This window comes from Pteronotus mesoamericanus, unplaced genomic scaffold (assembly GCF_021234165.1).
Source record: "Pteronotus mesoamericanus isolate MK-2021 breed Mesoamerican mustached bat unplaced genomic scaffold, CSHL_Meso_final scaffold_36, whole genome shotgun sequence".
NCBI classification, from domain to species: domain Eukaryota; kingdom Metazoa; phylum Chordata; class Mammalia; order Chiroptera; family Mormoopidae; genus Pteronotus; species Pteronotus mesoamericanus.
In genome coordinates, this window is record NW_026555313.1 from 18173816 (window position 1) to 18188633 (window position 14818).

At 35.7% G+C, this 14818-nt stretch overlaps 1 protein-coding gene across 1 annotated transcript in view; it reads right to left on the minus strand.

Moving 5' to 3' along the window:
* Window positions 1-5470: 5470 nt before the first annotated feature.
* ZW10 (zw10 kinetochore protein) overlaps window positions 5471-14818 on the minus strand; it is a 32520-nt gene continuing 23172 nt past the window's right edge. Inside the window, exons 11-16 of the mRNA XM_054592261.1 lie at window positions 13210-13281; window positions 10944-11113; window positions 10005-10135; window positions 9345-9476; window positions 8376-8578; window positions 5471-6011 (exon numbers count right to left, since the gene is read on the minus strand). Of these exons, the coding sequence (XP_054448236.1) occupies window positions 5891-6011; window positions 8376-8578; window positions 9345-9476; window positions 10005-10135; window positions 10944-11113; window positions 13210-13281 (829 nt within the window). The 3' untranslated portion in view covers window positions 5471-5890. The remainder of the gene's footprint in view (window positions 6012-8375; window positions 8579-9344; window positions 9477-10004; window positions 10136-10943; window positions 11114-13209; window positions 13282-14818) is intronic.

Here is a 14818-nt window from a genome sequence, read left to right on the forward strand (position 1 = left end):
CACACACCCCCGCCCCCACACCTCCCCCAGCCCCCGCCAGCAAAAGAATAACAAAGATCAAAGTGAGTAGAAGGAAGGAAATAATAAAGATCAGAGCAAAAATAAATGAAAGAGTCTTTAAAAAAAATACAAAAGATTAATGAAAGCAAGAGCTGGTTCTTTCAAAAGATAAACAAAACTGATAAATCTTTAAGGAGACTCATCAAGGAAAAAAAGAGAGGACCCAAATAAACAAAATCAGAAATGAAAGAGAAGTGACAACTGACACATAGAAATACAAAAGCTTAACAGAAAATACTACAAACTATTATATGCCAACAAACTGAAAATCTGGAAGAAACAAATAAATTCCTATAAACACATGCTCTTCCAAGACCGAATCAAGAAGAAACAGAAAATCTGAACAGACCAATTACTACTAACAAAATCAAAGCAAGTAATCAAAAAATTCCCAACAAATAAAAGTCCTGGACCAGATAGCGTCACAAGTAAATTTTACCAAACATTCAAAAAACAATTAACACCGCTCCTTTTCAAACTATTCCAAAAAATTCAAGAGGAGGGAAGGCTCCAAAGCTCATTTTACAAAGCCAACATTACCCTGATTCCAAAATCAAAGACATTACAAAAAATGAAAATTATATGCCAATATCCCTGATAAACATATGTGAAAAATCCCCAAAAAGTTATTAGCAAACTGAATTCAGCAATACATTAAAAAGATTACACACCATCACCAAGTGAGATTTATTCCTGGATACAAGGTTGGTTCAGTATCTGCACATCAAACATAAACAAAATGAAAAATAAGAATGTGTGATAATATTGATACAGAAAAACATCTGACAAAATCCAGCATCCATTTATGATAAAAAAAAGAACTCAGCAAAAAGGGAATAGAGGAAACATACCTCAACATAATATTATAGGCCATATATGACCAACCCACAGACATCATCAATAGGGATAAGCTAAAAGTGTTTTCCTTAAGTTCAGGAACAAAATAAGGATGTCCGTTTTCACCACTTTTATTCAACATAGTATTGGAAGTCCTAACCACAAGAATCAGACAAGAAAAAGAGAAATTAAGAATACTGTGATTATTTGCAAATAACATACTTTGTACAGAAAACCCAAAAGACTCCACCAAAAAGAATTAGAGCTGATAAATGAATTCAGTAAAGGAGCAGGATACAAAATTAATATTCAGAAATTGATTGCATTTTATACATCAATAATAAACTACCACAAAGAGAAAATAAAACAACTCCACTCGTAACTGCATCAAAAAAAATAAAATGCCTAGGAACAAATTTAGCCAAAAGACCTGGTAAAAGACCTGTATTTGGGAAACTGTAAGATATTGAAGAAGGAAAATGAAGAATATACAAATAAACAGAAAGGCATACCATGCTCATGGAAAAATTAACACCATTAAAGTGTCAATACTATCCAAAGCGATTTATAAATTTAAAGCTCTATCAAAATACTGACTGCATTTTCCACAGAAATAGAAGTAGTAATCCAAAAACTTAGATAGGCCACAAAAGACTCCAAATAGCCACAGCAATCTTGAGAAGGAACAACAAAGTAGGAGGCATCACACTATATGATACCAAATTATACTACAAGGCTAAAATAATCAAAATGGCATTGGCATAAAAACACACACAGATCAATGGAACAGAATAAAGAATGCCAAAACAAAACCATGCCTATATGGTCAACAAATCTATGATAAAGGAGGCAAGAATATACAATTGGGTAAAGAGAGTCTATTCAATAAACAATGTTGATGAAATGGAACAGACACATGCAAAACAATGAAATTAGATCACTTTCTCACACCATATATAAGAATAACTCAAAATGGATTAATAAAGACTGAAATGTAAGATCTGAAATGTAAGACTGAAACCATAAAATTCCTAGAGGAAAACACGGGCAATAAGTTCTTTGTCATCGCTCAGTAATATTTCCATATATGCCTCCTTGCTTAAAGTAAATAAAAAAAGTAAACAAATGGACTTCTGGTCAAGATGGTGGCATAGGCAGACATGGCTCACCTCTTTGCACAACCACATCAAAATTACAACTAAAATATAGAACCATCATCACTCAGGAACATCAGAAATTGAGCTGAAAGTCTGACAACTATGAAGTCAAGGTGAATGGAAGTCTGAAAACTATGGAATTAAAGAAACCACATCCATCCAGCCTGGTAGGAACGGTGCAGACCCAGAATAGACTGGTCCAACACCTATGTGGATAAAAACTCCAGAGTGGTATCTTGATAGTGAGTAGTCCCAGACCCACACCATGCCCCCCCAACCAGGATTCCAGTGCCAGGAAGATAAGTCCCCACAACTACTAGCTGCAAAAACCAGTAGGGACTGAGTTGGTGGAAGAAACTTCTGGAGCTCCAAGCAGTTACTTTTTAAAGAACCTACACACAGACTCACCTACTCAGATTCACTCCCTCTGAGCTCCAGCACCACTGTAGCACCTTGAAAGGCATCAGTGGTATACAGGGAGAAACTGAAACGCCTGGCATCTGGGCGAGAGGAGGCCAATGTCCCTTTGCTAAACCCTCCCCCCTACATAACCTGCAAGCTGGTGCCATATCTAAGACTCCAATCAACCTGGCTAATACTGTTTGATGTGCCTTTGAGATCCAGAGACTCTTTCCACCCAACTTAAAAGCCCACCCAAGCTGCTTTCCCATCTGAATGGCTAGTCTTGGCTCCTGAATCTTATCAAACAAGCAACAGTTGGCTTCAGTGAGCACAGCAGCCAGAGCAGATTCACAGCTTGGCTTCCCACCAGAATATCCAAGTCCAGCACACAAGTAGCAGCCTTCTCAGATTGCCTTACAGCTTATGCAGGGTAGCCTTGGGAAAAACACAGGTGGAAGTTAACCTTGGCCTGTACCATCTGAGAAACCCCAGGACCAGTGCACCCAGTGGACAGATACATACCACATCGGAGCACCACCACCCAGCCCCTGCACAGCTGATCCTCCATGGAAAGTGGTGGTTGGTGGTCAGTAGTCACAACCAGCCTTTACAGCTGACTGGCCTAGGTAAACGCCTTCCATTGATCTGCCAAAAACCACCAAGGCTCAACTACAAAAGGAGGGTGTACTCAGCCCACACAAAGGGCGCATCTCTAGTACCCAGCCTGGGTGATAGGGGAAGCTGTGCCACCGGACCCTACAGCACACCTACTACAGTAGACCACACCACCAAGACATGGAGTCAAAGCAGCTCTAGGTAATAAACAGAAACGATCACAGGGAGGCTGCCAAAATGAGGAGACAAAGAAACATGGCTCGAATGAAAGAACACATCAAAACTCCAGAAAGAAGAGCTAAACAAAATGGAGATAAGCAATCTATCAGATGCAGAGTTCAAAATACTGGTTATAAGGATGCTTAAGGAACTTAGCAAGGACCTCAGAGGCAAAAAAAAGACCCAGCCAGAAACAAAGGATACACTAACTGAAATAAAGAAAAATTTAAAGGGAATCAACAGTAGAGTGGAGGAAGCCAAGAATCAAATCAATGATTTGGAACATAAGGAAGCAAAAACGACGACGCAAAACAAGAGGGAAAAAGAATCCGAAAAAAAATGAGGATAGCATAACAGCCTCTGGGACAACTTCAAGAGGTCCAACACTCGGATCACAGGGGTGCCAGAAAAGGAGCAAGAAGTTGGAAATCTATCTGAAAAAAATAGTAAAAGAAAACTTCCCTAATTTGGTGAAGGAAATAGACATGTAAGCCCAGGAAGCAGAGTCCCAATCATGAAAGATGCAAAGAGGTCCACTCCAAGACACACTATAATTAACAGGACAAAGGTTAAAGATAAAGAGAGACTCTTAAAAGCAGCAAAAGAAGTTAGTTACCACATGGATGCCAGATGGGAAGGAGCTGGGGGAGAATGGGTGAAGAGGTGAGGGGATTAAAAAGTACACACAAGTAGTTACAGAATAGCCATGGGGGTGTAGAGAATAAGAAATAGAGTAGCCAAAGAAGTTATAAGCATGACCCATGGACATGAACAATGGTGGAGGGACTGCCTGAGAGAGTACGGGGTGCTGGGTGGAGGGGAGCTAAGGGGAAAAAAATCAGGGCAACTGTAATAGCATAATCAATAAAATTTTTTAAAAAAAGAAATGACATCAAACTAAAACATTTTTGCATAGCAAACCATTAACAAAATGAAAAGATAACCTACTGAATTGGAAAAGATATCGGCTAATGATACATCTGATAAGGGTTAATATCCAAAATATATAAGGAATTCATACAACACAAAAAAAAAACCCCAGAGGAAACAATACAATTTCAAAAATGGACTGTAGCTCTGGATAGACATTTCTCCAAAGAGGACATACAGATGTCCAATAGGCATGTGAAAAGTTGTTCAACACACCTATCATCAGGGAAATACAAATTAAAGCCACAATGAGATATCATTTCATACCTGTCAGAATGGCTATCTTCAGTAAAACCACACACAAGTGTTGACCAAAATGAGGAGAAAAGGAAACCCTTGTGCACTGGTGGTGGCACTGTTATATTGGTGGCCACTGCGAAACAGTACAGATTCCTCAAAAAATTTAAAAACAGAATGACCACATAACCCAGAAATTCTACTTCTCGGTATTTATGCAAAAAAGCCTAAAACACGAATTCACTGGAAAAGATGTATGTACCCCTATGTTCACTGCAACATTATTTGCAATAGCCAAGATATGGAAGCTCCTTAAGTATCCATCCATAAAAGAATAAGGAAGATGTGAGATATATATATCTCAGACCTAAAGGGTATTATGCTAATGACATAAGTCAGACAGAGAAAGACAAGCATCCCATAATATGTGTGGAATCTAAAACACACAATAAATGAACAAACAAAACAGAACAAATTCATAGATACAGAGAACTAATCAATGATTGCCAGATGGGAGGGGGGGTTGGAGAGATGGGTTAAGAAAGTGAAGGGGTAAGGAGTAAGAAAGTGCTAGTTATAAAATTAGTCAAGGGGATCTAAAGTACATCACATAGAACATAATCAATAATATTGTAATAACTATATATGGTGTCAGGTGGGTACAAAACTTATGGGGAAGAGCACTTTGTAAAATATATAAATGTCTAATCACTATGCTGTACACCTAAAACTAATAATATTGTATGTCAGCTGTGGTTATAAAATTTAAAAAAATATTTTAAAAGAATTTAGTTCAAATTGTGAAAATGTCAAAAATTATACTAAAAGTCCTAGGAGTCCTGGGAATTCTGAGAAATTATCAGATAGCATTATGAAGGAAGAAAATAAAGTCAGTGAGCCCTTTGTGAGGGTCCTGTCAACAAGAGTGACATCGAACGTGAGAAAAATTGGTCTCTTTTGTCAAAGCCCGCATGTTATTAAAGACACTCACCCTTCAAAGTATTATTTATTGGAAAAAAATTTTAAAGGAATTCTTATTAATTCCTACAAGGCCAAATACGGTTCCCCTACCTCCCAAAATATATCTCCCATTTGCTCACAAATCTCCTGGACTCCTGGATTGAAGTCCAGGGCCTACATTTACAATTAATACAATTCCCAGAGGACATGGAAACAACACGAAACAATGCAGCCCCGCAATTCCTTATCAGGGTACTTATCAGGGTAGTTAGAAAGTCAACAAACTAAGGTGCTTCAACTTGAGGTCTTAACACCCACAGGCCATAAGGTAAGGCGTTCTTAGGTGAAATTGAACTTCCATTATATAAGGGTTCACCAAAACCAATGAGTAATTCCAAGAAGTCTTTAAAGAAGTAATTATGTCATGAGAGGAATCCACATAGTCAAGACACGGCTTTCTTAGGAATATAAAGCTATTTAATCTTAGCAAGGGCAGCTGCTCTTCTTTCTGTATTCTGGAACAAGGCACGAATTAAAGCTTTTACTTCACTGGAAGAGAACGCAGCTGCCAAAGGTCCTTTTCCATCTGCCCACCTGCAAAATAAAAGATAAAAGTCTATTTCCCATTATGTCTCTGAAGTATAAGCAAGATTTAAAAATTGCTTATTTAATCCCAAATACTTGTTTAAATAGCAATAAAACAAATCCTGGCATCCTTCCCCTTCTTTACGGATCTATCACTCAATCTCTTTGACCTCGTCTGCTTCTTGGCTACAGTCTGGTATCAGCACAGACAGATGAAGAGAGCAAGTTATAAAGATAAGACTATTTTCCCCAATTTTATACTCACTAAGCCCTATGTGAAATCTGTAATTATGACCATATCTTCATATGTTACATAGAGTACTGGGATCTGTAACTACTTTATAAAGTGAACCACAGACAACAAATTTCAACTGACAAAGAATTGGTATAAAAAATAGAGAACTCCCACAAATAATGAAATCACAAACAACCCATTGGAATAAAGGTCTTTTGATAGGAACACGTATTTTACAATAGAAGAAAAATGATCAGTAAAAAGATGCCCAACATCATTAGAATGTAAGGAAATGTAAATTACAATGACAATGAGCAAAAGTCACACCAATTATCAAAAATTTAAAGTCTGATAATACCAAGTACTGGTATAAATGTGAAGCAAATAGGATGAATCAATTATGAAATATCTATAATGCAATAAGATACAGCAGTGAAAATTAACTGCAGCTACATACACCATTGTGAATAAATTTCAAAAGCATAATACTGAACAAAAGAAGCAAGTTGTAGGAGAGTCCACTTATAGCAAGCTCAAAAACAGGCAAGTCTAAACTTTATATTGTTCAGGAATATGTGCAAATGTGGTAAAACTATAAAAAAAGGCAAGGAAATGACACAAAATTCAAGACAGTAGTTATCGCTGATGGGGAGAATTTGGAGAGTTATACAAGAGTCTTCAAAGCTACCAGCAATATTTTTCTTAAGTTGGATAATAGGTTTATGAACATTTATTTTACTTTTTTTTTTAAACTGTGAGTATATGTTACACATACTATACTCTTTGATATACACATTTTAAACTACACAATGTTTAAACTACACAAGTGGAGGTAGTTTCTTTGGTAAAAAAATTTTCTCAATTAGTTATTATCCTTATATTTATCGAAAGCTCTGGAAGAAAAAAAAAATCCTAGACAGGAAAAAGAAGCTAAGATATACCAGTATTATAATTTTTCTCATGACAAGAAATTAATGATCAATCTTAGGCTGTAAGACACCCCTTTAACAGCAAAAGAAAAATTACCTGCTGCCCTCTGGTGTCTTAAAGGCATTTCTTATTACCAAGAACTTGTAAATAGCAAATAAATAAAACAAATTTTGTACTAAATATGTTCGAGGTATTTTGTTACGATTTTTTTCAAGTAGAAATCTCATTTACATTGTTTTAGAAAAGACAAGATTTGCTGAGAAAAATTCAGACCGATGTAGGTCTAATATAATTGAGGACTGTTAATAAACCAAACTAAAGCAGATAAACAAGTAGTTATAGAGATGGAAATGGACCTTAAAACCTATTCAGGGAACCCCGTATACAAGGTATACGTACTGGTTAATAATCTACCAAGACAATAAAGGCACCTGTGGACGTGTAACTAACCCACATCTATTCTGCTTTGTGTAGTATAAATGACCTCCACAACTCAGTGTGGTATGATACAGACAGCATACAATTACCAGAGAGCAATGTTAACTGACAGTGGTGAGATAAAACATCATCTACTACTTGTATGGTGCTTAATCTTTAAACCTACTGTACTCCCTGCAGAAAAACTGCTGTTCAGTCAAATGGTTTGAGGTTGAATAATACAAATAAAAGTCACTTCTCTATTAACATGTCAAAGCCAATGTTAAAAATGCATTCACTGTTGATTAAAATGGGCAACAATTTCCATCTAGGTGTCAGAAGGTGTACTTCACAAATCCAAGACTGCAAAGCAACACGTTCAAGGCCACAATCATGTGAAACAAAAATCTTATTTCACATGATTATCTATGCACATTATGATAGACAATGCAAAGGCCCCAACTACTGCTACTGAATATGAAACTCTTTCCTCTTAACATTAAGAAATAGGGATATTAATTATAGTAACTACACATAGTATCAGGTGGGTAGTATACTTAATCGGGAAGATCACTTTGTAAATTATACAAATGTCTAATCACTGCGTTGTACACCTGAAACTACTATAATGTTGTATGTCAGCTGTAACTGAAAAATTTTTAAAAAATCTTAAATAAATAAAAATAATCTTCCCATGGAAGGAAGGAAGGAGAGAGAAAGAGGGGCAAAGCATTGTTGTTAATGGCACTAAGACTCTTGGTTTCTATGAAAAGACATACGCCTCTACCCACCGATCCCCAATTTCTTGCAGGCTGGCCTGTAACATCATCATCAGTTCTTTGAATGGCATCCATTTTGGCACATAGACTGGAACTTCTTCTTGATACTTCCTGTTCTTGCTTTCTTCAGACAGAGGTGCAAATACTTGGGGTCCATCATCCATAACTGTTTTGCATAAGGAATATAATCTATCACCATCTTCAGTAGAGATGTCCTGGTTTTGCACAAATGGAACACAAGAGAATAGAATTGGGCCAATTTAGCAGAAAGGCAAGGGTAGATCTTTGGTGCACATCGTCCAGGCAGTCAGCTACAGCAAGGTATTTTCCAAACAATTGAGCACATCTTAATAGACACTAGATTCATCAACTCTCTGATAACATTCCTTAAGCTAGAATGACACAAAATATGTTTCAACAGATTGTTAGTAATTCAGTTTGCCTACATGAAAGAGCCCATTTCTCCATAGAATGCAGCACAGCTTGCTGGAAAGCAAGGGATGTTATTACAAATAAGGGTTTAGCCAATCTATCCTTTAGAGGCATGAGATGGATCACACATATAATCCCACCTGCAGGAGTGTGTTAGAAAAGTGGTACCTGCACGAGCCTGTGTTTCATTTTACTAAATTAAATTATTTAACTCACTTGCAAATTAAATAAATATATGAATTCATACTTTACAATCCATCTCAGGACTACTCAGTTTCCAGCCTCCTCATTCATAATACTGGATGCAGAAGTAGTATAATCGTACTTCCTTATATAGGTATGAAAGATAGAGATTACCTAGTCTCTAGAGCAGAACAGAATTAAGACAAAACTGAAAAGAAAAATGACTGTATAATGAGTTAGACATAAAACATGAAGAATTTCTTTTACCATCTGTGTTGACTGAAAAATGAGACTTAACAACACTTTCTTAGTAATCTAGGACAAGAACTGCATATCAAGTCTGGTGAGGCATCTAATGACTCTTACCTCTAGGGCAGTGATTCTGCCGATAATCTCAGAAATTGCTGTATTGAGTAAAGTCCCCATAGCCTTACAATATATATTCACTGGTAGGACATCCTGCCACACAAGTCCAAGTCTCTTCAGTTGATGCAGTACCTGTCAGAAGAACACAGCTATTTACATAGAAGAGAAATTGTTGCAACTTCTTTTCAGATTTACATTCATCACCTGTGTGTTTATGAGAGAAGAGTCATTATATAAAGGTGACATAAAATAAAAAATAATCAAGAATATGTGCTTCTTGAATATTAAACCTTAGTGATAGCCTGCTACATGAAAAACAGATATACTCAGAACAGGAAAAACTGCACTAAAAAGAATAAATCATGTAGGAAAGAGAAGCATTAAGATGAAAGCTAGTATTTCAAATTTCCCAAACCCAAGTTCATGGGTTAAATATTTGCTATGACAGACTCAATGACTTGTCACATTAGTGAGGTGATGGAAAAGTAGCTTCCTATTGGCTTGGTTGGGAAAGATGGTAAATATGACTGTAACATGTATCCAGATTTTCCAGTGGGGGTTGTGTGGAATCAACTGTTACATATTCTTTGCTGTTTAAAAAACAAGGGGGGAATATCTAAAGATAAAGTACAAATTCCAGAGTTAACAAAAGACTCCCACCTGACGGACTGCTTTGCTTGCTGCAGAATAGTTCTCTTCATCATCCATGTTTGAAAAGTTCCTAGCACTTGATAATCTTTCTAGAAGTTCGCCTTTCTGTGCCCGCATTTGGGCCAAAAAACACTCTGTCCCTATGAGGAGAAATGAGAATAAATAATTCTAAAAGTTGTTCAACAACACACTGCAAACTACATGAGAGAATCATGTACCACATATTTGTTCTGCTTAAAGCTACCCTAAGATTACTAAAAACCATCACTTCTATCACATTACCCGACTCCTCCAAACCCACCCTCAGGATAATAAGTCTTTCCAAATAGTTTGTTCAGAGTCAGACATGAAAAAGTTACTTATATAGAAGCAGTAGCCATTTATTTTTCTGATACATCTATACTACCTAAGGGAAAAGTCAGGTGAAAAGCTAAATGAGTTATATGGAGTCTCTGCTTTTTTTAGGCTATCATTATAGTAAACATACTGATTTACTCCACATTTCATTTCTTCTGTTTTTCAATAATCCCAATAAAGCTAAAGGAGGTAGAAGAGGATGGAGCTGTCTTAGGTTTTGCAAAATAATAAGCACTGACATTAATGAGTTCTCACCAACAATGCAAATAGAACTGTCACAATATAAATCTTATCATTAGTCATTCTACTGACCTAACTCTGATTTGGTGAATTCCCTGCACACCAGCAATGCAGTTTGGAACTCTAATGTACCATGAGAGCATGTCATGAAAAGTAATGCTTCCACAAAGACTGTATTCACTTTATAAAATTAAATAACTAGGAACACATGCAAATTAAATGCCCTCCTACGTTCCAATATAGCTCAGGACCACCATCTAATTTCTAACTGCCTCATTCATAAATTACAAAGATACTAGGCTGAGAAGCCGCATAATCAATATGCTTTACTAAATTCAAGGTATGAGTTACCAAGTCTCCTGAAGCCAGGCACAAGATCCACAAAAGTAGTAGTGCCATCACAAAGAATGGGTGCAAGACGTAATCTGAACTGATGCCCGAGGGTCAGCAAGTGATGAGCAATATACATACAGTTGTTGTGGTGAATGGCAGCCAACTGGGGTAGTTTTTGAAGATTCTCCCTATTATAGGAAGAGAGATAGAAGAAAGAAATCACCTGTAACTGAGGTTAGAGTTGATGAAGTTACTACTCTTGTAATTATTTCTAGGCATTAATCACTGTCTACTGTATAAATGCTGGACATAACAAGATATAATCTCAATCACTCCCACTCACATTCAGTCAGAAAGAAGTTGTTCTGCCTGAATGTGACCTTATCCTATAAAACTATCCCAGTGATTAACAAGAAGTAAGGAAATTAAGATGTTTACCTGTATCGACTCTGTATTGGAAACCTAGCATAGCTATACATAATAAATCCCTTGAAATTTATTTGATCGGTCTGTAGAAAAACAGATTTACTTCTCCTTTCTCCAAATTCCTATTTCATTATATAATGAAGCACTTAACTATATTCTAATTCACTAGTCTTCAAAGCTGGCTACAGATTAAACTGGGAAATTTAAAACAGATACAGGTTTAACCTTCACCCCACACAAATTAAATCACAACCTCTGAGTGAAGCCAGGGCATTTATGTTTTAAATCTTCCCATGTAATTTTATTTTCCATACAAAATCAGAAATCACTGTTCTAAATCTTCCACATATATTAGTCCCCTTACCCAACTCGGGAAGAGCTCTTATGTTTCTGCTCCACATCCTCCGAGCAGTCCTTCAACTAATATTTTCTAGTTTGCTGATTTAATTAATGTTAGGCTAAGTATACAATGTCAGAAACTAACAATCTTAGACAGTTGTCCACATTTTGAGCAACACATCAGAATAATTTATATGGCTTTAAAAAACCATAGATGTGTGGGTCTTAAACCAGACCTATAAATCAAAATCTCTAAGGGGAGGACCTAGGCAGATATATATCTTCGTAAATTTTCATAAGTGATTCTAAAATATTGCCAAAGCTGAGAACTCTAGTCTAAAACAATGGTTCTCACAGTGTGGTCGCCTGACAAGCAACATCAGCATCACCTGAAAATTTGCTTAAAATTCCAGGCTTTATCCCAGTCCTACTACATCAAGAAATTTTGGACATGAAATCTAGCAATCTGTATTCTAACGAGGCTTCCTGGTAATTATGATGCACATTCTAGTTTGAAAGCATTGGTCCAGCACAAGGTTCCAAGATCATATAAAAGTAAATCTAACTTCATACTAGTGTGAAAAATGTTTCTAAGCATGGAACTCCCAAGCCAACATGTCTCCAAAGACATGGCTATTAGCTGACCCAGAGGTGTTTTCCTTTTTCCTTTACTTGACTAAGTAGAAAGTGAAATAAAAATTTTAAACCACAGTAAAGGAAATGTAAATAAAAATAAGGTTCACAATATATAAATTTTATAACAAAAACAACAGATGGACCTACTTAAAAACATCTCAAATGTTCAAAAATCTGAACTAAAAATACTAACCAATTTTTTAGTTGAATTAGTATTCAACTAAATTGAATTAGAAAAAGTAATCAACTAATTTTTTTCTTTGAAACCAGAATCCTCAACTAGGGAATAGCTTTGCTGATATAATATTTAAAATATTCATAAAAGAAATTCAAAAACACTTAATGTGTGTAACAGAGAGAGTTCCTGGAGGCTTAAAGCTGTAACTTTTCAGATTAGTATTAAAAGAAACTTTTAAAAATCCAAAACATTAAGTAAATACAGCCAAAGATAGCTAGGAAGAATGGCTGACCATATTTAACAGTTTAATGGCAGTCCCTTGTGGTAGAAGGTCTGCAAAGCCAAGAGAAAATGTAACTTGCTTAATAGATAGCCATATGGAGTGATGGCCTTTTTGTTTTATAGCCAAGTAAAGTGAGGCATATCTAAAAACATCTACCATCAAAAACAGACAAGTTCTTTTGAGTTTTAAAATTTCCATCACCCATTACACTGCAACATTATAGTACCCTTATTAACTTATTAATAAATGGCCTGTGTCCTTCCTATAAACATGTATTTTAAATGGTTTATTGCATTTCATTGTAAAAATTTTAGTAACAAAAATATCTTTGGTGGTAACATAAGATTACTGCTTTTAACATGACTTACAAACATTTTAGACATACAACATTATACAGAAATAAGATATAGTACTTATCTTACTTATGATATGTTGGTACGACATCATGGAACAAATGGAAGATATTTCTCACTGAGTAGAAAAGTTGAACAGCACTAAGAAGAAAACAGTTTCAACAGAAATGCATAAGGATATACTGGAAATGAGAAAAAAATTCAAAACTAAGTGTACCTTAGGTGAGAGTCATCAGCCAAAATTATAATTTGAGAGAACACCTGCCTTGGTCACTGCTGAAAACATCATTAATGTAGATAGAAATACAGGGTCTGGCACAAATAACTCCCCTTTTTTGTTACAAAATCTCTTATTACAAAATTATAAACATGTAATTCTGTAACACAACAATATCACACTCAAGCACACCGTATCACATTTTAGGAGAAATGTTCAAATTAAATGTATAAATTATTACACCCATATTAATACCCTACTAACCACACTCAAGCAAGCATTACTCCTGCCAGACCCTGTATATTCTCAGCCAGTATTTACTAAGTATATTGCAATCCTAAAAACCTGGATCCCTTAATAATTTTAAGAATAGCAGCATTCAACCCAAAGCCTTTTTTCCATTTATCAATTTGTTTTCTGCCAGTACGCAGAGTATCCCTTCAGTAACAAATGGAGCTAAGCCTCAAGCAAATGTTACCTACTCACTGACGCACTCTGCAAAGGGCAAGATATCAATAAAGGCATTTACTTGGTTCTTTTAGAATCAGTCTGACTTTCAGCTTTCACCTTTTCTCCTTCTTACCTCAATGCAAAGAGAGGAATCAACATTTCTAGAATAGAATTTAACCTCAAGTGTTTTTGCCCTTTATATCTGGCCTTAGAATACCTAAAGATTATTATTAAAATGCACTTAGAAAGAGTAAATATAAGTAAGGTTTGTGTACTTAGTTCTACAAGAGTATCTTAAACTATGTACCTTGAATACCTCACAGGAATTTCACAAACATTTAAGAAAGTAAGTTATGATCACTATACCCCAAAACATTGTTACTACTTGATTACTATAATACTTGATTATTTCATTGTATTTTTGATGCATGTTGTTCTTTGATGTTTAATAATAGAGAAGTGTGTTACTGCAGTGTAGTTGTGTTTTTATATGTCCTGTTAAAAACTATTTCTTTTAGTGAAAGAATGCTCATAGATATTCAGTATACAAAAATATTACTGGGTGTTCTCTATTCTCAAATAATTTAGGAAATATTGTCTTGCATCCCCAATTTCTTATCTGATATATTTCAGGTGAATGCCATGTGAAGAAATAGTCACTCCTATATATACTTTGCCAAAGGAGTCTGTACTTTTCACATGTATTTTTCTTCCTATTTATATTTAAAAATGGGTACACTCCTGAATGTAATGATTCATTAAAGTCACGGAAGTATCTTGAGAAACATGTTCTTTCTGGAGCAGAATAAAATAAAGGGGTTTGTTTACACGTGGAGGTAAAAAATGAAACTCTGGGAGCCTATCTGAAGGTGCAATTTGATTAAGTCCACCCCTAAGTGAAACTGTTTTATACTATCACAATGAGAAGTAAAAAACTGCTACATATAAATACAAACTAGAGAGGCTTTTGTGAATCTGTTCTGCAATCAACTTGGGCTACAGCCTGCCATT